This window comes from Gasterosteus aculeatus, chromosome 7 (genome assembly GCF_964276395.1).
Source record: "Gasterosteus aculeatus chromosome 7, fGasAcu3.hap1.1, whole genome shotgun sequence".
NCBI classification, from domain to species: Eukaryota; Metazoa; Chordata; class Actinopteri; order Perciformes; family Gasterosteidae; genus Gasterosteus; species Gasterosteus aculeatus.
In genome coordinates, this window is record NC_135694.1 from 12,701,470 (window position 1) to 12,724,877 (window position 23,408).

The window sequence follows — 23,408 nt, forward strand, 5'->3', positions numbered from 1 at the left end:
ATGTAGTTAGACATTTCTGTTTAATTTTATTTCATTAATACACATGACTTGTCTCGGGCAGAATTCCCCTGTGTGGAACATGTTGAACTAGCGACTCATCCCGCTGTCCTCGTGCACTTTACTGCGCTTTCAACTCTCCATCACTTGACGGCTGTGTTTGAAGGGCCAACCATCGCCCCACATTTAGCCAGGACGTTTTCCAAACCATTGTCTTTTAGGGACACAGTGGTGGTCCTCTGCGAGACACATTGTTGACATGCTGACATATTGTGAAGCAGTGGATTGTCTCAGCGTGTCCCAAAAGCCTGTGGCCCCACCCAAAGTGAGTCCCAGCCCAGGTGGATCACAGGGTGAACACACATTCAGAGGTCCAACAGCAGCTTGTGTTTTATCAGTAGCTGCCCCGTTCCCAGTCATCTTCCCCCCTCCTTCTCGGCCTCGTCTCAGTGCAGGCTGATGGAGCAGGATGGATCTGCTACCGGCTGATATCTATCTGTCGAAGCGTGGGGGTTCATACCCATCTTCAATTACAGCCCATAAATGTCAGGCTGCCTCTTCAGTCAGTTAGCGGTGGGCCTCGTGGGGCCGTCTTCTTGGACGTGACAAGAATTGGACCGGTGAAATTTTCTTGCCCAAGTGCGAGCATTCATTCAGAGTGTTTCTTCAGGAAGTGACTGTAAGCCGGGAGCAGGCGGGGCTCCAAGGCAGAGCGGGACAGAGCAATTAAGATGATAGTCAATTAGACCATGCTGCTAATTGACTTGATTACAGCCAGAGCTGATTAATGGAGGATCTGTGCCTTGAGGTAGGAGGTGTGATGGAGAGCCTGTCTAGGATGATGCATCGAACGGGCAAGAGCAACAAGTAGGCACTTGCAACGAGTGGTGTGTTGGCCAGCCTCCACACGGGGGAGGTTGGTGCAATCCAGCACAGCATTAATATGTGACATTTGAAAAGTTCAGCAGCAGCGCTTCTTATACTGGAAACTGTGCCCAAGGCTGGTGGGGGTGAGCTGGGACACCAAATAACCTTGCCGGACTCAGACTGAGCAGATACAGCTCTGCTAACGATTGATTGATGGAAGTTTTGTCTGAAGCCTAAAGTGAAAGTCACAAAGTTGCCAAATGTACTTGGCGTCTAAAGCTAGTCTACAATTATTACTTGTACTGGAACATTTCTTTGAGAAGTAAAATGACTGGATTATCCAAAAACAGAATAATAATAACAATGAATATTGAAGAATAATAATGAATATTGTTAACCATGTAAGATCCACTGGTAATACTGGTTTGAGTGATTAAGAATAAATTGCTCCCTTTATTTGTGAAATTTAGAATTTTCTCTTGAGTACAAACCGTTTGAGTGGTCCTGACTGACACTAACGGCAGGTGAATATGTCTATGTATATAATCCACTCAGTGAGGGTTTAAACCACACACGTCATGGCTGATCCCTTTGTGTCTTCAGACTGCCTCTTCGTGCTGGCAGAGACAGATGGACGCTTCTCTTGCAGGTTCATGAAAAGAAACTGAATTACCATATTAACATAATTTCTTATTGCACTTATTGTTTAAGCACTCTTCATATGGAACCATTTATGTTTTATTCATACAACCCTCAGGTGACCCGGCACCGACAGCTCTTGTTATTTTCTCCCATTCCAAGGCTTCAGCAGGTTCTTTAATTCGGCTGGTGACACTAACAAATAGTTAGTTAGCAGGACTAAAATCCAATTTTTATTCGATGGTGCCGTGTTCAGGGAATGGGTACTTCCGGATATACTTGTAAACATGATGATTTACAATTCTCATGAACTCCCAGGTGGCCCTCATCATATGCACATGGTCATTGAAAGGTACCTGAAGGCAGGAGCGAGCTGAGCACCATCAACCACAACTGGACCCCTGGTGTTTGAGGAGGCCCGCTGGGATGCTTCGCACCACACAATCCCGTTGGCCTACATTGTACAGATACCCGAATGTATGGCTGGATCCCGACTGCACCGCGTGTGTCGTGCTTCACAGCATGCTTCCTGCGGCGCGGTCAACGTTTGTTTTTTCATCTCGAGCAGCTTCCCCCTCAGAAGAGCCGGAGGCCACGGCTGCAGGGATGCTTTCAAATGTTCCATCCTACAGCCTCAGCTTGGCGGCACTGAACGGAACACAGGTTGACCAGCTCACAGGTTTTGACAAAAGAAATCTGTATTTCACAATACCCACCATGCCCAAATCGGCCGCATGCCTCTTATTTGTCTGCTGATAACGGTTGTTACTGTATTTGAGATGCTACTAAAAGTAGTATGGAGAGAATTGTAAAGTAGTGCACTGAGCTGTCCCCCAGACACATCGGCCACAATGCATTTCAAGAGCAAACCGTTTGACAGTCATGTGCAATTCATAGCGGCGCATAACACACCGGACCCGTGTCATTCCAAAGGGGACTCGCTAGCTAACTGGGTAACGTGTAAACTTGTTTTACAAGCTAAGCTAGCCGCTTCCAGCTGCCACAAGACTTTATGTTAAGCTAGGCTAAATAAGATCATAAGACTTGACCTCCATAAGACGGACATTAATCTTCCAATCTGAGAGAAGCGTGTGTTGAACTATTTATTTAAGTCCCAGGTACGAGACATGAGAAAAGAGGCAGCAAGACATTGAAGTAGTTTACAATCTTTGTAAACTAAAATTGTTACCATTTATTTGACCTTTGGACATGGTATGTTTAACTGTACAGTAAGTAATTTAATGAACTTGTTAAAAACAAACACTGGTCCAGCGATGGATCTTTGGTGGGGTAATCTTGGCCGAGCTATGCTGTGCTAGCATTGTGTTGAGCCAACAGACGTTTCCGTTTTGGGGATCCGCTCATCGGCCAGGTCCACCAACACCTGGACAGTCTGGGCCAGACGACTCAGCCCCTCGTCCTCCATGATGAGTTGGGGAGAACACAAGGAATCCTGGGAAGGGCCGTGGAAAAGCACATCATACAGTTGCAATCAAATTTATTCAACCACCATTGTGTATTAGGCTTATTGGTAAATGGTACAATTTATCAGCTGTTTGCGATAAACAAATTCAACACAAAATGCTACTTTTAATCACTACTGCAGTCTCAAAATGATTCCACCCGTTTATGACAAGCATCTTCAGTACTTAGTAGAGCGCCCTTGGAAATGATTCAACCCATTGTCTCAAGCACACTTATCAAGGGCTTTCTTAGTTCAGGTGTGCTTGAGACAGAACCCATAAATACCTGGACTGGCTACGAGTTTTTTGAGAGGGACGTTCAATTGCATGTTAGAAAAGTCAAAAGCATTGTCCAAAAAGTTCAGAGAAGAGGTCATTGAACAAGGAAAAGCACTGAATGTCCCTGCAGGCTGGATTGGAATTGTCAAATTTGCTCAGGTAAGAAGTAGTTTTGGTGGCCGCCATGATGAGAGCTGTTCAAATTCTCTAATGCTAAAGAAAACTGAAAATCAGATCCTTTAGTTTAAGAACCACTGGACCATCCTTTATGGAAGAAAAGGAGATAATTCTATTCCACAATTCCTTGCGGGGGCAATATTTAAATAGTCACTCGGCAATATATCATTCGACCGTTCAGGAGAAATAACAATCATGACCGAGAAACGCAGATTATGTTCGTAACTGTTATAACTCATTTACATTGTAACCTTGTTAATAAAGTAATACCGGTACTTTAAACCTGGTTGTCTTTTGTCATCTGCATGACTAAGCACTGTAACAACATGGACGAAGGCATCTAAGATGCTTCTTTGTAGTTCGTTTTCAGAGAAATTGTTGTTTGGCCGCAGCAGACTGACGTCACTAACATGCGTCTCATGTCGCATCAGAATTACGTAGCTTAGTGAAAGTGGAGTCGGATTCTCCTCTCCTAACTCCTCATGAATTGTCCTAACCATCTTCCCTTCACCCAATGATGTTTTCTACAAAGTTCAAGGAATAGTCATTTCTTTGACAATTCAAATCCAGCCATGGTTAAAAGCATAGTTTGTGAGTTCAAAGTTGAAGGAACACTGGCTTCTGCGTGGCAGAAAGAGGAAGCTATCAGTGGCCGCTGCCAGGATCCTAAGGAGGCAAGTGGTGATAAACCCTTGATTTCCTGCAAAACAACTGCAGCAAGACTTGGCAGCAGGCCCTCAGGTATCATTTTGCACAGTAAAGCGGATACTAAACACTGGGTTCCATTCCCGTACCCCAAGACGCACACCACTACTGACCCTAAAGCACAAGAAAGGTTGCTTCCAATATGCTGTAAACTATATAAATAAGCCACTAAAGTTTGGGTATTCTCTGGAGCGATGGAACTTTTGGGGCCAATGCATCAGCGCTATGTCTGGAGGAAGAAGAATGAAGCATGTGGACCCCATTAAAAATCTCTAGTGGGACTAGAAGAATTGCCATTGCCCACTGATTCCTTAGGAACACTGTCAGAAGCTGGTTTCTGGCTTTGCAGCCGGTCATAACAGCAGACGTAATGAAGATGCTTGAATCATTTTGAGACTGCAGTAATCACAAAAAGTATCTTTTTGTGTAGAATTAGGATAAATACCTTGTAATATTAGTGTCATTGAACTACTTAAACAGTTCTTGTGTAATTTGTTTATTGCAAAAGCTGAGAAATTGTATATTTTGACAAGAATTGTGGTAATTCAATGAAATCAAAGTTATATAAGGAATAGGCACAACAACTCCCATTTCTAAAGTTAGCGTCCATAAGCTACAGGTGATAGCTGAATATGAAGGACAACCGGGTGGTCAAGAGTTAACTAATTTATAAGACATGCTCACTGGCATTTTGTGGCATTCCATCCTATATGGTGGATTTCAGAAAACATCTATGCAACGTTGGAGTGGTTATGGCCTGCATGGCTGAAATAAAAATCAATTAAATTGGACTTACTTCTACTCTCCTGTGGTGCATGGGGATACAAGCAACCCCGCTAACATGGCCCAGTGAAACCGATGTGAGGTTGAATGGAAAATAAGGATTTGTCATGAGTGCTGTTTTTTTCTCCCAGAGACACCCTGGTTCTCTGCTTCAAACCCAGCGCAACGAGTCCAGGCCAACTTGGTGTAAGCTGCATCATTTTAGATGGCTGACTTGTTTCTTATGACCCATAGTTGTCACCATAACAATCGCCGTCTTTGGGACTAGTCAGATAAGCCAACCATGCTACGTTGGTTCTAGTCCTACTCTCTGGGATCCACACAGGAAAACATTACGGCAACAACCTTGCAATAAACCTTAGTCAACCTAACATGAAGCAAATTGGATATCAAATTGTATGACACTCGTCAATCTCAAATACATTTTTTCAGTCTAACACACAATTTTACATATGATGCATCATGTCATATGTTTCCTGCAAGTTAAAATGGGTTTCACCACACAAACTACTACTACTAACATTTGTCAACTCATGCAGAATAAAACACAATCATATCTTTACTTAAGACGAACAATGGTTACACGGTCACATTTAAGTTACAGCGATAGATTAACACTTCCGCAGTCTTTACCAGTGTTAGAGCTGCTGCATCATTTACATTAAATCACTTCCCCCTACAACTGTTTATTGTCCCCCTGGGAATGGAGCAGTATCCAAACCCACAACCTGATCACTCCTGTCAACACACTCACCTGCTCCCACCCGGGCCAGCTGCAGGTTACCGTGGCAACCCTGCTGTTTGGAGAGCACACAAGCTTTTGAAGGGGTTAGAGCGCAGCGCACAGAGGACGTCAGGGGATCTGCCCGCCTGCTCACAGCTTGACTACATCTCATCACATTTAATGGGAACTTGATTTAAAGCTAAAGTAAAATCAGAGGGAGCTGAGAGTCCTATTGCATACGCTGTTCTGTGCTGATCTGAGAAGGGATGTGTATGATTTTCTTCCTCTCCAACCGCACAAATTGTAGCTGAATGTTTTGTATTTAACAAACTAGTCTGGTGATATTGTATGTCATACGACTATAAATCCAGAGACCAGATCACACAATGTCTTTTTTAGTCTTTGTGTCTAAGCTCAGTGCTTCCTCCCTGTGGCTGGGGAGCAGACAAATATACCCAGATACTGTAAAACAGTACCGTGCAAAAATACTAGTAGAGGTCAGACTTAAAACATTTTATTCCCGATATATTGATAGCATTTCTGAGAATGGGTTTGTAGATACATTCATTATTTTAGCTCAACCACAATCCAACTTGTCTTGTTCAACTGTAATAGTAGGAGATGCAGTTCAAGCTTCATAGAAAGCAAGTAAGTGGCCCTGAGGTTTTTCTTGTAGCCAAACTGATGAGGTGAGCCGTTGCAGATCCCCTGATCCCCTGATAAGTTCTTGGCTGACTAACAGAAGCAGAAGCAGGCGAGCAGACAAACAGCACAAGGTCAAAGTTTGTTTTTAATAATGTCTTTACAGTGGGATGAGAAAGACTGAGTTTATATAAATCTATATGTACAAACAATTATTCTGAATAAAACAAGGATGTCATATAAATATAAAATACAATTTCTGTTCCGCAATCATATTAAAGAATATAGCTTTGACTAAGCCAGTGAGTGAATTATTGTAAAATATACATTTTGAATTGAAACAGTATAACATTTCGTTTTAACAGAAGGCTAATAAAAACTTGACATGGAAAACTTTTTACAGTGGACATGGAGTCCTTCAGACTACAGCAGAGACTGCAGTGTCTCATTGAATCAACTTACAAAGGCAATTTCAACAGAATGGCTTTTTGGGTGGGGTGTGGCCCCAAAATGGTATTTTATTATACAAACAAAGATATTATGAAATATCCATGAATATATTGTGCAATATCTATATCAATAATTAGTCAAATAATTTGGGTCAAGTGATTTTTTAGGTCTTTTAAGGTCAACGACTGATTCCACGGTTAGCTAGAGCAACGATGATGCTAAAGTACTTTTGAATCAACCGACTAGAGATTAGATTTAGTGCAGTAAAACACCATTACGCAGTTACAGCACAATAACTATACTTTTATTAACCCCAACCAAGCTGCACATGCTACATACTTACGATTATTACTAGGCATCGAAGTGGAGAGCTATGTGAATAGCAGGAGCCAACTGGCTAATACAGCGTACTCTCTGCAGTGTTTGGATGTCAACAATGTTTCTCAGTGGTCGCTTAAAACCGTCAGCAGCTACCTCACAGCCCGCCTAGTCAGAAATGAGCGACTTTCATTAAATACAAGGAGCACTTTGTGTGTTTATGACCAACTAAAGCTAGTTCAGTGGTGAGGAGGCATCTTAACATAGTTGTCGCTCTACCTAACAGGCGTATCTAAAGTAAACTATCATGAAATAAAGAGTCATTAAAATAATTTTCCTTAACGACGAATATATTTTAGACAATTTATTCATGGTATGTCATAATTGTTTATTTACACTCGGGGCTCCATATTAGAAGAAACATCAAGGTGAGGGTTAAATTATAGCATTGGAGGAACAGTCTTTTAGTCATATATTTTTCCACAGCTACAAGGGAATAAAAATGTAATTGTAGGTTATTTTTGCATTTGATTTCCTCCTAAGACGAAACTGTTATTCATAAATCATGCCGACTCCTTTTTACTAGATTAGATCTTTATTAGAATGTTTGGGTGTCCCATTCTGGGCTAAATGTAGGCCTTGATAAGAGCAAATACAAATGATCTGAATGTTAAGGCATTTGTAGTTTGAGCACTACTACAGTTTGCTAAAAGCTCTGAAACACCATATTAGGGCAATTAGAATAATAATCAAATTCCAATATGTGTTTAGTTGCAGACGTTGACCTTCTGAGCAAGAAGCCAGACATAACGTGTGGTAGAAACAGCACACGCCCTCTGATGTTCTGCTAAATGTGGAGCCTCCAGGGAATCAATTATTTACCAATCAGATGAAGGAGAAACCTTTTAAACGATCAATGTCACTTTGACTCTGAATAATTGAATATCGATCTGACATAAAGCACATTTTCACAAAGCTAACCAAATTACGCCTCGGCTGCTTTATCTCTGAAACCAAAATAAAACAATAAATTAAAAAAAGGAATAATAATTTAATAGCCTGTTTACATTTATACAAACATGAAGTCAGCTGGTCAAAGGGACTAGCGACAACACAAAAGACTTTATACACAGCCTGGGGGGCGTTGTACCGTTTGGACACCTAACGCGTGGAGGGACATTGATTCAGCAACATCGCCCCCCCCGCTTCTAACAGTCAGCATGACAGGCATATAAAAATAAGCAGTAAGAGGCACTATATCACCAGTCGTGGTCTGTTACATCCAGGTTCCACATTCGTCTCAAGGCTAAAAATGACATTCACAGTTCAGTCTGGGCTTCCTTCTCTCTCTCAGAGGTCTACCTCCAAACACGCAGCCCAGAGTTCTACATGTCTCAGAGGAAGAGCTGCCCTGAACGCACAGTAGATCACAGGTTAAAGCTGGGTGAGCACAGCAAAAGGCCCACGGTCTCTGGCTGAGAAAGTAACGATCCGGTCTTATCAAGGAAAAGACATTTCCAGACAGTTTGGGTCATCTTTTGTCCTCCAAATAGGTTTGACTAACTTGACCAACTCATCCGAGTGCCCCGTTAGAGCTTCCATATGGTGATGTTGCCATGTTCAATAATCTAAGCGTGGTGGGAACAATGTTTTCATTTGAGAGTAAAACTGAAGTCTCCTGATTGCCGATTAAGTATTTGTCTGTAGTGTAAAATGACAAATATTTTATGAATGGATATTCTTATTTACCACTACATGATGCAGTTGTAAATAAGAATATACATCCAAAAAGCTTGTGATATACTATCAATGAGTGACATCTGTGTCCGTGAGGGGTTCACTCGTAGTGGTAACCCAAATATCACCTATTGTGCAATTAGACACTCACAAAGATACAGTCTAATCGGAGAGGAATCCTCCATGTGGAAGTCTGCGGGACATCACGTGAGCATCTTAAAACGAGAAAAACAAGCACGTGGTACCATTTGGATCGGGGTCCTTTGCTCCGCGCACTTGTGTCACAACCAATGAGAACAGCTCTACCTCAGAGCTGGCTAAAGTAGGTAAGTTAAGTCCTCCCTCCCGTAGTTAAATAGCTTTATCAGTGAGGTACAGAGGATCAGAGTGCTGTAGTGTATTCTCTGTTTCTTAAAAGGTGCTCAGGCTCTCTAAGGCTCAGACACTCGACCAGTGCCAACACACACTCTGGAGGTCGGCTGTGTGTGTGTAAGTTCAGTCAGCGCAGAGAGCAGTTCATAAGTCACAGGATCATGAACCCACTGCGTTGCTGCTCTAGAGGAGCAGGTAGGAGTAGAGGATGTAGAGCAGGATCATGGCTGCACTGTAGAAGAGCAGGAAGTCTGCGGACAGCAGCGAGGAGGAGGACGAGTGGCGGGGGGATCCTTCCTCCCCCGTCTCCCCCCCCCTGGCAGCCAGCAGCGCCGTCACACAGCGCAGCACAGCGGGCAGCTTACACAGAAGCACATCAGAGGACGCACACACGTCCGTCTGGACAGAAGACGGACGACAAGACACACACAGGAGGAAAATACAAGTAGTTATATGAGGAGACAAGAGAAGGACAAAACAGAGTTAGGGTCGGACGGAAAAGGTGTTTTGAAGCCACTATCTGGCCCATTAATCCGTCCAACCCTGACAGGAATAATGTAGCAACATAACTGAGCTTTAAGCACATAGAAAAATATATTTCAAATGACAAGTAGGGATCCCTCCCACAACCCGGTTCTAAATCAGTAAAACGCAGAGAATTGATGCGGTCCGGAGCCAAGCGCTCTGCTGTCTACAGAGAATCCAGAGCGAGATGTCTCTGTGACAGGGTGAGACTCGCATCACGGCACAGAGTAGATCAACAGGTTTCCTGCAGTAGATGCTGAGGACTCTGGTTGTATCAAACACAATCAAAGAGAGGAACCAGCAGCAGACCACATGTGACCACAAGCACAACATTAGTGTGCACTAATGATACATTTTCTACTGGTGGGGGAGCAGCAGGTAACCTTAGTGATGATAGACCCAGTTTGATCATGCGAAAGACAATCAATCAACAAATGCTGAGCCGACAATCTATTCCAACAATTTGGGAACTTTTTGTATCGCTGTTCAAGAAAGCTTGTTAAAATACGAAGTTCATTTTTTTCACAACATAATCAAAAAGAACCGAAAAGAGTATCAATAAGGAACCTAACTGATAAGCAATAGAAGAGTACTGGTATGGATAAATGTTACGAGTAGTGCTGTAAGCTGTAATGGTGAACACAGGAGACAGAGAGCGTCCTCCTCACACACACTATTTACCTCAGTGACTCCCAGCTTACGACAAGCAGCAATGAAGTTTTCCACGTTGAGTCGACACTTTGAGGAGCTCAGCTTTGGCTGAAAAAGATATTTAAAAACACACATTTAGAGAACTTTGTGTTGGAGCAAAATATTTCAGGCTTCATTTATAATTGATGATAAAAACACCTTTGACTACTTGTATGTTAGAATCCTTCCTTTTTTTTCATGTTTAACAGTTGACATGATAAATGAGTACATCTACACAGACCTACTTTAGGGTCACCCAGACCATTTTGTATATTCCATGAAAACACTTTTATTTATCAAATTAATTGTAAAATGAATAGAAAATATAGTCAAGACTTTGATAGTTAGAAATAATATTTATTTTGTTCAAACTTTAAATGCGCCATTTGCAGCAATGCAGACCTTTGTTTGTTTGGATCACACAGAAGCACTGGAGTGATAGTTGCTGGAAATTAAATTAAAAACCGTTTCCACCTAGAATAGACCGCATTAACAATGTATAGAGTATATTTTTGATTAATTGATCGTTATCTTCATTGAAAAAAACGTGACTCTAAACTTATGAACGGTAGTGTACTACCGTGTAAAAGTTCTAGCTAATATTCAGCAACAATATGCTAATATATGCAAGAATAATAATATTTTATTTTCAGTGGGCAAAAGTGAGGAAGAGTCTGTTGAAACAAAAGCAGCTAGAGACCACACACTCTCCTTTGCCCAGGTTGTTAAATGTAAATACATGCAACTATCCTGTCCTTTTTATGGGGCATCAACTTCCAAAAAATGAAACGCTTTGAGTACCGGTTGTGCCGGAAGTGAAAGCTGAGACGGGTCCGCTCAGATCCCTGTGACAGCAGATGTGTTGTGGGAGGTAAAAACCCGTGAGACAAAGCTGTGGTCCAAACAGGGTCAGCAAACAGGGGCCTGTATTCATTCAATGGAACCCTACAGCACAGGAGGTCACCTTTATATCTTTGACCTTTGTGTTCCTTCTTTTAGGTTACACAGCTTTGTCTCAACAGCAAAGAAAATGATTCTAGACTGAAGTGATTAATACGACAAACATCTGGTGGGACATGAGACTAATCCTTGAGAGGGGAAAGGACTCACCACTGCTGGGGAGGGAATGTGGATGAGTGACACGGAGCGGGCTCGGATCTGATTGACCAGCTGACAGAGGACGGTGCCGTTGGATAATGCCTCGCCCAGGTCCTCTGGTAGTGTGATCTTCAGCCGGGATTCCAGAGTCTATAAATGTAGAATGGAAAATAGTCTCATTGAGAATTACTTGAGAGTCTGCATGAATGTATCAAAATACGGGATATTCCTGGCTGGGGTTACCTTGCGTAGTTGTGTGATGTCGGGTCTCTCTTCTTTAGGGGAACGCAGCATTGTGCGAGACTCACTTCTGCCGCACTCCCCCAAGGCTGACCCTGACAGGAGGCAATGGAAAGCGTCAGAAGGCAGACAGCGCTGAGGGAAGGGGTGAAGGATGTGCCTGGTGCTGCTGTGTACCTGTGGGTTTGACGTTGCTGCGTGAGGAGGTGCGGAACAGGAAGCTGTTGGGTCTTTGGGCCTGGCCTGGGGGGGGGGACGTCTTCGGGGAGGAGGGGACATCTGACACAAACAGTGAGGTCAGCGGTACAGAGAACCAGATGAGAAAAAGCTTGAGAGGAACTAAGATCTGTTTACAAGATCAAACATTCATCTTCATAAATAATAAAACATGTGAATATTGTACTTTTGGTTCAACAACAAAAAAAGAAAGCTTCCTAAATGCAGTGTTTATTCCAGGTTTAGTGGAATGCCATGGGATAATTCAGCCCTAATAAAACAATACACAATAAACACAGTCCAACTTATTCAAGAAAATTCCCTGTCAAAGAATGAATAACCAGGACAACTAATCAGACTAAGAAACATATGGTGTAGTTTACAATGATCTAAGGACACAGTTTGACTGGTTTATGATCTTCTCTTCTCATAGCATTCCCTACATCTCAAAGTGCATCTTTGCTCCTCAATAAAAACATACTAAAAAGGAAGATTAGGTGTTAAAAGGTCATGATCATCAATATTCCACCTGGGCTTTTAAGTCAACATGAAAGTTCCTCAAAGACGATGCCAATTGGAGGATTGTTTGACACGATTAAAAGATTTTTGAGGAGCACTCTATATCATCATTATCCAAGTTTTGGTTTGTGTGCAGCCACTTTAAGTCACACTTATTTTGGATCACCAGTGAGGCAAAGGGATAGTCGAAGTCTCTGTCCTTCTATCATCTCCTAATAGCAGTGTCTCTCCTCCAGACAGGACCTATATTACAGGTCTTCCTATATGAAATCTTATAATGTAGTAGTAATACAGTAACTCCAGAACCTCCTTTGGCTCATGTTTTATGAAAAGAAATAATACAACTACTAAAAGGATAATGGGGAAAAATCAAACAAAGCTGGCAATAATTCTGGTTAAAGCAGCTTCACTAAAAACCATTGATACAAGCCATTGCTGAGCTTGGTTTTCTTCCGAAGATTCAGGCGCCATGAGTAAAATCCTTTATCTGCTTTCAATATATGTTCAAAAATACCAAGACCTCGACAGCACCTTGTAAAATAACATTGGGCAACACCCTGGACAGGTCCCCAGACTATCCCAGGGTTGACATATGGAGGCACCTACGGGCAAGCTAGAGCCGTGGATCACACTAAGCTGGAGAACACGGAACGAAGCCAGGCTGACGAGAGGAGAGCAAGCAGACTCCCCAGGAGGGCGTTCACTTCGGGAGCCCAAAACTGTAGTATATATTATACCTAAAAGTAAACTAAAGTTGCTTTAAAAGATGCGCGTGTGTGTGTGTACCTGTTCTGCTGTTGGAGCGTTCCAGAAGTGTGTAAGGAGACACTGAGCTCATCTGATCAGCACTCTAAAAAGAAAGAAAGAAAAAGGATAACCATTCAGATGTTCAACAACGGAGAACCGGCTGGGCTCTCTGGAGGGCAAGGGGACACTACTCACTGCACACTGCTGCCGGAGGCCTGGGGGGGAGCTGCTGTTCTCTGGAGATGCACCACTAGGGGGAGACGCACACCATAGATGGACCACAACAGAAAAACAACACTTGCACACACTCAAACTTCCCTCCATTTGTAATTCAGAGCAACTGAGGACATGTCAGGAGGACGGAAGGAAGTGGAGCTCAAAGAGCCTTTTGTCTGTGCTGTGTGCTGCTATACAGGCTCTACTTACGCTGAGCTACTTCCTGTCTGTGCTGCAGTTGGCACATGACTTCCTGCTTTGGTGGAGGACTTTAACACACTGTAAAATTAGAGTTTTGACATGGAGAGCATATAATTAGTAATGGCAGTTGGAGGGGAGGAGCCTCTATATACTCTGTGTATAACACAACTTTTGAAAGCTCCTATTTAACGGTCATATTGATGTTGTTTCACAAACTTTCTCAGTCATAAAAGATTGACGAGTTCACAGTTAGAAATAGTTTGATAATGTTAAAATGTCAATATTTAAACAAGAGGGAGTATTGACCTGGCCTTCTCTCGCTGCTGCTGCAGACGCTCCCTCTCCTGCCAGATGAGGAGGGTGCCCGGCCTCCTCCGCTCCTCTAGGTTGGGGCTGGAGGGGGACAAGGGAGAAGAGGAGGCCGATGACGGGGGGCCCACCTCCACATGGAGGCCTGACCTGGAGAAGAGAAGAGGCCAATAAGGCAAACAACCACAAAATATTATGATGTATGAAACGCATTATTTTACAAAAATTAATTTACAAAAAAAAAAGCATTTCCAGAATGTTATTCTGAAGGGGTTGTTTAAATGTAAAAGTCTATTTAGAAAGTGCGTGTTGACTTTCCGTTTTAGGTCTCTGTATTCTATTTTTAGGAGTCCCAAAGGAAGTGTAGGAGGAAGATCTAGAACATCCGCTTGTTCCAGCTGATGGTTCAAAGTTTGTAAAAAGGTAACAGGATTGTACCACAGATCAACCATATCTCACTGACTCCAGTCACTAGATCTAAATCTCCTCTGTATGAGGCTTTAGATGCTGAATGAATATACATCTTTGAGAGTAGTTACTAAAACTCATTCAATATGTTGTTTGTTTCTCCAGAAGCTGAAACAATGGTTCTGTGTCCCATATTAATATGTAGCCAAAGGCGCTGCGGAGACAGTTATCTTGGTAACGGTACAGAGGAGCAGAACGTTAGAAGCGGCGTGCACAGACACAATAAGCCGTGTGAAATATGCTTTACATAGCTGGTGTTATATATTATATATGCATTACGGTGTTGCTAGAGCTATTGCTTAACTGATGGGCACCGTCTCTGGATCTGGACTGGGCTTCCCTCACATTCAAGAAGCTGCAACCAGAGGATGGTTTCTGCCTTTTCTTATTCGTAATAATTGTTCGCTCGCTCATCATAATCACAGGCATGCATTTTCCTAACCAAGTAGTTGACTAAGTTTCAGCACCATATAGTACTGTGAATTGACTCCCTCCAAATTTTGTTTTACATCAGCTTCCCATTAGACAATGGTGTTATGTTGCCACATGTCTGGGTGAGACAGCTAGTGGAGACTGTTAACTTCCAAAGATAACAGCACCCACAAACCCTCAACACGCAGAGTGTGACGAGCACGAAGAGTTATGGGAACAGCAGTCTATTGACTTTTCCCAGCTCTTCAAATACACTGAAGTGACCTTGTAAAACAAGGATGGAAAAGAAGAGAAAAAGTGATGAAACATCCTCCGTCTTTGTCACTTAAGCACATAGTTTCCAACCAGAGCAGCCAACACACTGCGGAGCTTGGGGAGAGCATCAGGACAGAGAGGCGAATACAATGAAAGGTGGAGCGGAAGTGCCTTTCAGACCTCGGCACATCAAGTGTAAACAAATGAGAGGGTGGAAGTGGTCGGTACACATGTGGCACAAAGCGGACTCACAGATTAACCAACTTATTGTTCGGTTATGTATGTTATGTATTATGCTTTTAACGTTTTAAACTATTTTTGCAGTAAATTATTTAATTAATTAATTTCATCAAACATGTATTTCGGATGTTACTTTAAGCTAAAAGTTTGTGAGCCAACCAAATATTTCAGTTATATTTATTTTTTTGTTTTTACGTCAAAACCATTATTCTTTTCTTAAACTAACAATACACAGTGGCATAGAACGGGTATATTTTACAATAGGTTAGACCCAACCTACCTGCCTATTGTTGTATCCTGGGTTTTGGACGAGGAAGAGCTCTCTTTCTGCTCCTAGAAATCAATGACACAATCAATAACCTATTTCTAAGCAAATGTTGAGAAGGCTATCTGACGAGTCCTAGAAAGACTGGTACCAGAAGAGGTGCTCCATCCATCCCAACGTCCTCATCCTCTCTTTTTGTCACACTGCTGTGAATGAAGTCCACATGGACCGCATCCCCATTCACTGCAAAGTGCAGAACAACCGTAAGGTTTTCTCCATGTGTGAAAAGAAAATCTGTGACTGCAGACACATACATTCGTTATAGAATAATACACTCATTATCAATGAGAACATGTCAGCCCTTCCTCACCTTTGTTCGCTTCCTCAGGAGACTCATCCTCTCCCCCCTCCTCCTCCTCCTCCAGGTTCCTCTGGTCTCTGCTGACCTCAGCCATGCGAAGGGAGCGCTCTGAGAAGTCATCTGCTGACTGCACACGCGGAGAGACGGAAGGCATTGATCTGAACGAGGTTGTTACCACTACCGGACAGGTTTTCCTATAGGATGCTTTTTTCACTGGTGGGATACACCTCTCAAACTGATCACCAGGGCGTCATCAGATTTAAATGCAACATTAGTACAACTACACACTTATGTTGAATGGACATTTAATGTGGAGCCTCAGGACATTCATTTCAGCAGACTGTCCAGGAGTTTTACCTCGTTCCCAGACCACCGCTTGCTGCCGCTGTCCACGCTGTTGAAGCCAGAATCCAGCCCTCCGAACAGCTCGTGGTCTGACAGACTGCAAGGAAACATGTAGAGCACACTTCGATAAGTAACACACACACATCGTTGTTGGCAGACTGTGGTTCATTATCCTAAAGGCAGTCAGTAAATGGGGGTTTTCTTCTCCAGATCAGTCAGAGCTCTTCTGTCAAACATTATCTCTGTCCTTGGTCCTGTCTATTACATGGAAATGGCTCACTATGCAGCTAAAATGGGTCCATTCAAGTGTGTCAATGTTTGATAAGAACCTGCTTCCTAATAGTTAACCCTTTCACTTATCTTATCTCTTCATTTGCTGTACCTTCTGCCATTTATCCTTTCACCTCATGGAAAACATCCTATTTTACCAGACCGGCGGGTCCTCAAGTGCATGTTGTAGGGTTGCAAAAAATAGTTATTACCACAACTCCATTATCCTTTAAAGGGCAAGCTGCAGGAGCTACCACTACCAGTAAACAGTACTTGTGTCTGTCACTTAAATGTATGTCAGAAAAGCAACACATGTATGTCAGAAAAGCAACACGTTGCTATTATTGTCACGTCTCTGTTGTCTATGTTGTAGTTAACTACCCGTTTTACTGTAGAACCATAACCAGAATATGATTGAATACAGAAGCCACTTTGGAAACAAACATACACCCATTAACTCATCCAAAACCTCTGATGAATACATTGTATGTCCATTACTTAATCTGCACAGCACTCTCATGGAGTATCTCTAGCCAAGTGATAGCTGTAAGACAGATTCTGTAGATTTATTTGTTCTTTCAGCCTTAACCCTGCTCCTTGACCATCTCCTCCTGGAGGTCCCCCTCTCTTGTCCTTACCAGTTTTTGAATCCAGTGGGCCTAAGGTGTCTCTCCAGCTCCTCCTGGCTCCTCTTGCAGGCCTCCATGTTGAGGTACTTGAAGATGTGGTATTTGCCCTTGGAGCAGATCTGCGCAGGTGGCATTTGCAGCGGGTTGTTGTCCAGCAGGATGCTCTGGAGGTGGCGCAGGTGGCGGTAGCACAGGGGCACGTGGGAAATGCGGTTACAGGAAACATCGAGCCGGACGAGGGGGAGCTCTGATATTTCTGGGTGGTGCAAAGAGATGAGAGGTGGAGGTTTCAGGGTCAGTGTGTTTGGGTCTCACTTAACTAAATCTTAATTTCTTTTACACATACCTAAAAGCTTAAAATAATCACAACACTACTGTTCATCCTATTCCTGTAATAACAATTCACAGGGCAGTAGGGGATGAAGGAGATTTAAAGCAGAAACAGTAGGATATTATTAACGTGGTTTTCATTAAATCGTTTGCATATAAATTACCTCAAACGAAAACTGGTGGTTTTTGTTTTGCATGAGCCCTTTATATCTACATAGTCCACCATGATTCTAAAGTATCCCAGAAAGGACACTGGATACTAAGAAGCTAACACTGGCTTTAGAGAGCAATATTGAGCTTTCTGTGTTACGTGAAGGCCTGTAGTTCTCTCTGCGCCTGCAGCCTTCAGCTGAATGAAACGGCATCCTGCACACTGCTCCCCTCAAAAGGGGCCTATACAAGTCAATTCATCACACTCATTGTGCATTCTTGAGATTTACCAAACATATTTTTCTATTTATATCCAATTCCCCCTTTTCATAAAACACATTTTAAATTCTTCATTTATGCGTTAACTTCCTTCCTTTTAATCTGACAGTACAACAGGAATTGTTATCCCAACTTCCAGTAATTGTTTTGTCCACTTCTTTTCAATATTTCAACCATTTGAAATGTAATTTACATTTCCGCCTTATGAGCTTCAGAAGGAACCATGAATGGTGTTCTATTAGACTTGCAGTAAATCAGAAGTTAAATACTACATTTAAACCATATATAGTGCTTCACTTCCTCAACATTGTTATGTTACAGCCTTATTCCAAAATAGATTCAATTCCTTTTTATTCCACCCCATAACGACCAAGTGAAAAAACCTTGATGACATTTTTTTTAAAGGACGAAATACAACATGTACGTAAGTATTCTCAGCTTTCGCTCAAGACGATGTTGAAGCACCTTTTGTAGCCACCCAAGTCTTAGGTATCATGTTACAAGTCTAGGACACCTATTTTTGGGCAGTTTCTCTCATTCTTCTTTGCAGAACCTCTCAAGCTCCATCAGGGGACGGGGAATGTCGGTGCTCAGCCTTTTTAGGATCTCTCCAGAGATGTTCAATCGGGTTCAAGTCAGGGCTCTGGCTGGGCCACTCAAGGACATTCACAGAGTGGTCCCGAAGCCACTCCTTTGTTATCTTGGCTGTGTGCTTCAGGTCGTTGTCCTTTTGGAAGATGAACCGTCGCCCCAGTCTGAGGTCCAGAGCGCTTTGGAGCGCTCATTCATCTTTCCCTCAATCCTGACTAGTCTCCCAGTTCCTCTCGCTGAAAAACATCCCCACAGCATGATGCTGCCACCACCATGCTTCACTGTAGGGATGGTATTGGCCAGGTGATGAGCAGTGCCTGGTTTCCTCCAGACATGACGCTTGGCATTCAGGCCAAAGAGTTCAATCTTTGTTTCATCAGACCAGATAATTTTGTTTCTCATGGTCTGAGAGTCCTTCAGGTGCTTTTTTTGCAAACTCCAGGCGGGCTGTCATGTGCTTTTTACTGAGGAGTGGCTTCCGTCTGGCCACTCTACCAAACAGGCCTGATTTGTGGAGTGCTGCAGAGATGGTTGTCCTTCTGGAAGGTTCTCCTCTCGTCATAGTGCAATGCGCTATTGGGTTCTTGGTCACCTCCCTGACCTGATCCAATTCCTAGTACCTCATGGCTTGGTTTGTGTTCTAACATGCACTGGTCACTGTAGGACCTGATACAGGCAGGTGTGGGCGTTTCTCAATCCAATCCAATCAACTGAATTTAGCACAAGTGGACTCCAATAAAGTTGTAGAAACATCTCAAGGATGATCGGTGGAAACAGGATGCACCTGAGCTAAATTTTGAGTGTCGTGGCAAAGGCTGTGAATAGTTATCCATCCATCCATTGTCAGACCGCTTATCCTGCACACAGGGTCGCGGGGGGGCTGGAGTCCATCCCAGCCAACTTCGGGCGATAGACAGGGTACACCCTGGATTGGTCGCCAGCCAATCGCAGGGCCACACAGAGACATACAACCATTCACACTCACATTCACACAACTACGGGCAATTTAAAGTCCCCAATTAACCTGATCCCCAGAGCATGTCTTTGGACTGTGGGAGGAAGCCGGAGAACCCGGAGAGAACCCACGCAGACACGGGGAGAACATACAGACTCCACACAGAAAGGCCACTGGGCGGAATCGAACCCAGGACCTTCTTGCTGTGAGGCGACAGTGCTAACCACCACGCCACCGTGCCGCCCTGTGAATACTTATGTACATGTCATATTGTCGTTCTTTATTTTCATTAGATCTGCAAAGGAATTTCCTAAAACCTTTTTCACTTTTCATTATGGGGGTGTGTAGATTTGAGGAAAAAAATGAATTCAATCCATTTTTGGAATAAGGCCGTAACATGACAAAATGTGGAAAAAGTGAAGCACTGAGAATACTTTCCGAATGCACTGTAGCTCACATTATCACCATATAACCTTTAGAGATTTTACATTAAAATCCATAATGCACAGAGTGCAATTACATTGTGGTGTTGGGTGTTCATTTGTCATTGATGCTATTGTTATAGATGCACTGTGTGTAAAGGGTGTGGACTAAGAGACTGCTGAGGATTCTGGGGTTAGTGGAGTTCATAGAGGAGCAGCATGAGCTCAGGTAGTCACACCGGGGGCTTTAACAGAAAAGAGCAGACTTTAGGTCAGAAGATAGATGAATGTGTCTCTACCTTCAGGCAAAGTGGTGAGCTGGTTCCTCCTCAGGTTCAAGTCCCTGAGACATTCTAGCTGGCCGAGCTCTGCTGGCAAACACTGCAGCTCGTTACAGCTTAGATCCTGACGGACAGAAAGAACACAGCGATCAGACACTGACCAATGACAGGATAGTATCAGTTTGTCAGACCATGAGGCCTCTCGATGTTGCTGCTTCTATACACAGAAAGGTTCTATACACAGAAAGGTTCTATACACAGAAAGATTGAGTGTATTGGGGATACACATACACGTGTGTGTGTGTGTGTGTGTGTGTGTGTGTGTGTGTGTGTGTGTGTGTGTGTGTGTGTGTGTGTGTGTGTGTGTGTGTGTGTGTGTGTGTGTGTGTGTGTGTGTGCGCGCGCGCGCGCATTTATACATCGTACCAGCTGTCGGAGGTGTGTGAGGGAGAATATGGAGGCCGGCAGTGAACACAGCTTGTTGTTGCTGACTACGAGCACTCGCAGGAGGGGAAGCTGGAACACCGACGGGGGCAAACCAGACAGAAGATTACGACTGTGGAGACAAGAGCACAAAGTTATTGTTATTAATCCTTCTGAGCCTGATCCAATCGCTCGTTCATTCCTGTTCAAACCCTCAACTAAAGTGAATTGTTTTAGACATTTTCTCACAGAGCTAGCCTATAAACACAAAGCAGCGTCTTTGTTCTTTTTTTATTGTGCAGTATATTTGCTTTAAGCTTACACTATTGCTGCCTGTATTACCAGCCACCTGGAGGACTTATCTGGTCTCCTAGCAACAGTGAAATAATTGCATTCTGTTGTTGTAAGACAGTTTGGACAGGATTTCCACTATAAACAAACACTAAGTTCAGAGGCACTACGGGCTCCAGCAAACTGTGAAGGCAAAGACTGATGAACGCGTTGCGTTCAAGTGCTACTTTTAAAGGGTAATCCTTTTTACAGTCAAACTTTCTGGTTAAACTGTGTGGTTGCATCAGCCATCTTTTATGGAGTGGTCTTCTGGAGCATCAGCATCTCTACTGTCGACAGAATGACCTCAAACGAGTGCAAACTGCGATTTTGTTTATATATATTTATGTTTATATTTATAACTTTTTGATGTGGTTGTTTTACATAATGTTGACTGCACTTTACCCTTTGCTGATTAAATGCTGTGAATTTCCACAATTACAGTATCTTATTACAACTAAATAATCAGCTAAAGCAGCAGTGGTCCGCAAGCAGGAGAAGGCATCATTTAGGGCGTGTCCAGGCCCTTTTACCCTTTAAGGACTGTAACTGGACAAACTACGATGGAATGGGGGGAATATACGTGTTGAATTACCTGAGGTTGAGGTAGGTGAGGGCCTGGAGGTTGCCCAGGCTGGAGGACAGTGAACGCATTCCATTGTGGTAAAGGCTCAGCGTCTCCAGAGAGATGAACTGACAAAGCTCCTCCGGCAGCTCACAAAGGCGGTTCTTAGACAGATCTGAGAGACACAAAAGGACCAGACATTAGACAGGTCCATCGGAGGGTTTTCTAGGGTCCATACCAAAACATTCACCACTCTCTCTCCTCATGTTCACAGTCTCTGTCAACTGTTAAATAATGGCAATATTCCATAAAACATTATGGGATAAAGAATGAGAGCTTTCACCCAAAATACGTAACAATGCCAAAGCTAGTAAATGGACTGTACTCTCATATCTCTTAAGTCTTCAGACCAGTCAAAGCTCTTTTACATCACATGCCATCATTCAACCATTCCCACCCAATAATATAAATAAAGTTTTACTCTAAGGTGAATAAGATGCACTTTCATTTAGAGCAGGAAGAAGTTGTTCATTCACAGTAAATATGCAGCGTTTCCCCCATCATTATAACAGGTTTTTTTTTTGTGTGAACGCGCACGTGGCGCCTGCACCAGCGGACAAACCCCACTTCCATTGGCCGAACAGTTCGCCCGGCTACTAACCCCTCTAAGTGTTTCCCCTTAAACACAGATATGTCAGACAAATCATAAACTGACCACATTACATTGATTTCTAAAGAACCTACTGACCAAAATACATTATAATACATTATATTGAGAATTGTTCATCGTGAGAGATGTTAGTTGTTGTCCTCCGGCTTCTGATCCAACAATGCCTTACATGCTCCCTAAGCCACACCCACTTTTGGGCAATGGAACCATGCACGATTTCACCAAATTCTTGTATTCACTTCCACTCTGAGGAACAGGACTTTGCTTAAGATAAAGTGAAAGTGCTATTTTACAGGGATTTTAATGCTCTTAAATAGTATCTCCCAGCATCTTCTCGTTTTACCCCACTCCCTCAAAAATGCCCCACCTTCCCCTATCCTAATGACAGATGAACTGAGTCTGCAGTATCGACTCCTCTTCAACATACCCGCCGTAACACTCAAACTGTACTTCACGCTGCGTGTGGAATACAGAAGAAGTGAGCGTGGGGGCAGCAGACACAATCAAGCATCTATGGATGGTCTAAACAGCTCCATTAGCACAGCAGCATTAGACGATGCTCTGTCAATGGCAGACAGCTCGTTATTGATTGCTGTTGGAAGCTGCAGGACTGGAGGAGGAGGCCCTTCCCTCTTTGTTGTAAAGAGAACATGGGGTTAAGATGACTAATTTACAAAGAAATACTTCTATGACTCATTCATCTATAATGTTTGATGGGCTGATGATGACAGGAAACAGCCACTGATCAGACATGCTAAAAAAAAAAAAATGGTGCAGGTTCATACGCATCATTGAGTTGCGTGAGTAATAGCATTTATGGCTTTTTCATTATGACCACTTCTGAAGTATCCTGGGTTTACAGTGGACTTAAAAACATTTGGGGGGTTTTCTGGTTAAGATCTCTTTACAAGATTAGCACAGTTTTCAGAAGGTTACATTAGCGCTTTCCCCAAGAGACCTTCAGTTTTTCTTTATCCATCTTATAGCCACTATAACAACTATTAGTTGCTTTACAGCAGTGGTTCCCGAACTGGGGTGGTCCGACAAGGGGTTTTCGGCTTAAAAATAAAAAAAGAAGAAAAAAAGAAATGATTTAAAAAAAAAAAAAGACTGAAGAAGTTTGGGAACTACTAGTTTACAGGAAATATATTCCTTTTCTGATGCTTTTTTAGTAGTTTAGTAGTAGTTAGTTTTTGGAGCAACAATGTCCAGTCCTTGAAAGTTGGTTCCAGC

At 42.9% G+C, this 23,408-nt stretch overlaps 1 protein-coding gene across 4 annotated transcripts in view; it reads right to left on the reverse strand.

Annotated features, from left to right (window-relative positions):
- Window positions 1-2,653: 2,653 nt before the first annotated feature.
- Window positions 2,654-23,408, reverse strand: part of lrch4 (leucine-rich repeats and calponin homology (CH) domain containing 4) — a 37,741-nt gene continuing 16,986 nt past the window's right edge. The window contains exons 2-18 of one of the 4 annotated variants that reach the window (XM_040179608.2): window positions 21,536-21,680; window positions 20,614-20,743; window positions 20,206-20,311; window positions 17,189-17,435; window positions 16,293-16,377; window positions 15,945-16,062; window positions 15,726-15,817; window positions 15,590-15,642; window positions 13,912-14,064; window positions 13,615-13,683; window positions 13,384-13,438; window positions 13,228-13,291; window positions 11,884-11,985; window positions 11,710-11,801; window positions 11,479-11,616; window positions 10,360-10,437; window positions 2,654-2,956 (exon numbers count right to left, since the gene is read on the reverse strand). In XM_040179608.2, coding sequence (XP_040035542.2) covers window positions 2,819-2,956; window positions 10,360-10,437; window positions 11,479-11,616; window positions 11,710-11,801; window positions 11,884-11,985; window positions 13,228-13,291; window positions 13,384-13,438; window positions 13,615-13,683; window positions 13,912-14,064; window positions 15,590-15,642; window positions 15,726-15,817; window positions 15,945-16,062; window positions 16,293-16,377; window positions 17,189-17,435; window positions 20,206-20,311; window positions 20,614-20,743; window positions 21,536-21,680 — 1,865 coding nt within the window. In that variant the 3' untranslated portion in view covers window positions 2,654-2,818. Of the gene's footprint in view, window positions 2,957-6,406; window positions 9,553-10,359; window positions 10,438-11,478; window positions 11,617-11,709; window positions 11,802-11,883; window positions 11,992-13,227; window positions 13,292-13,383; window positions 13,439-13,614; window positions 13,684-13,911; window positions 14,065-15,589; window positions 15,643-15,725; window positions 15,818-15,944; window positions 16,063-16,292; window positions 16,378-17,188; window positions 17,436-20,205; window positions 20,312-20,613; window positions 20,744-21,535; window positions 21,681-23,408 lie in introns of those variants that run through there. The other 3 variants (XM_040179607.2, XM_040179606.2, XM_040179605.2) reach the window with 3 other exon arrangements.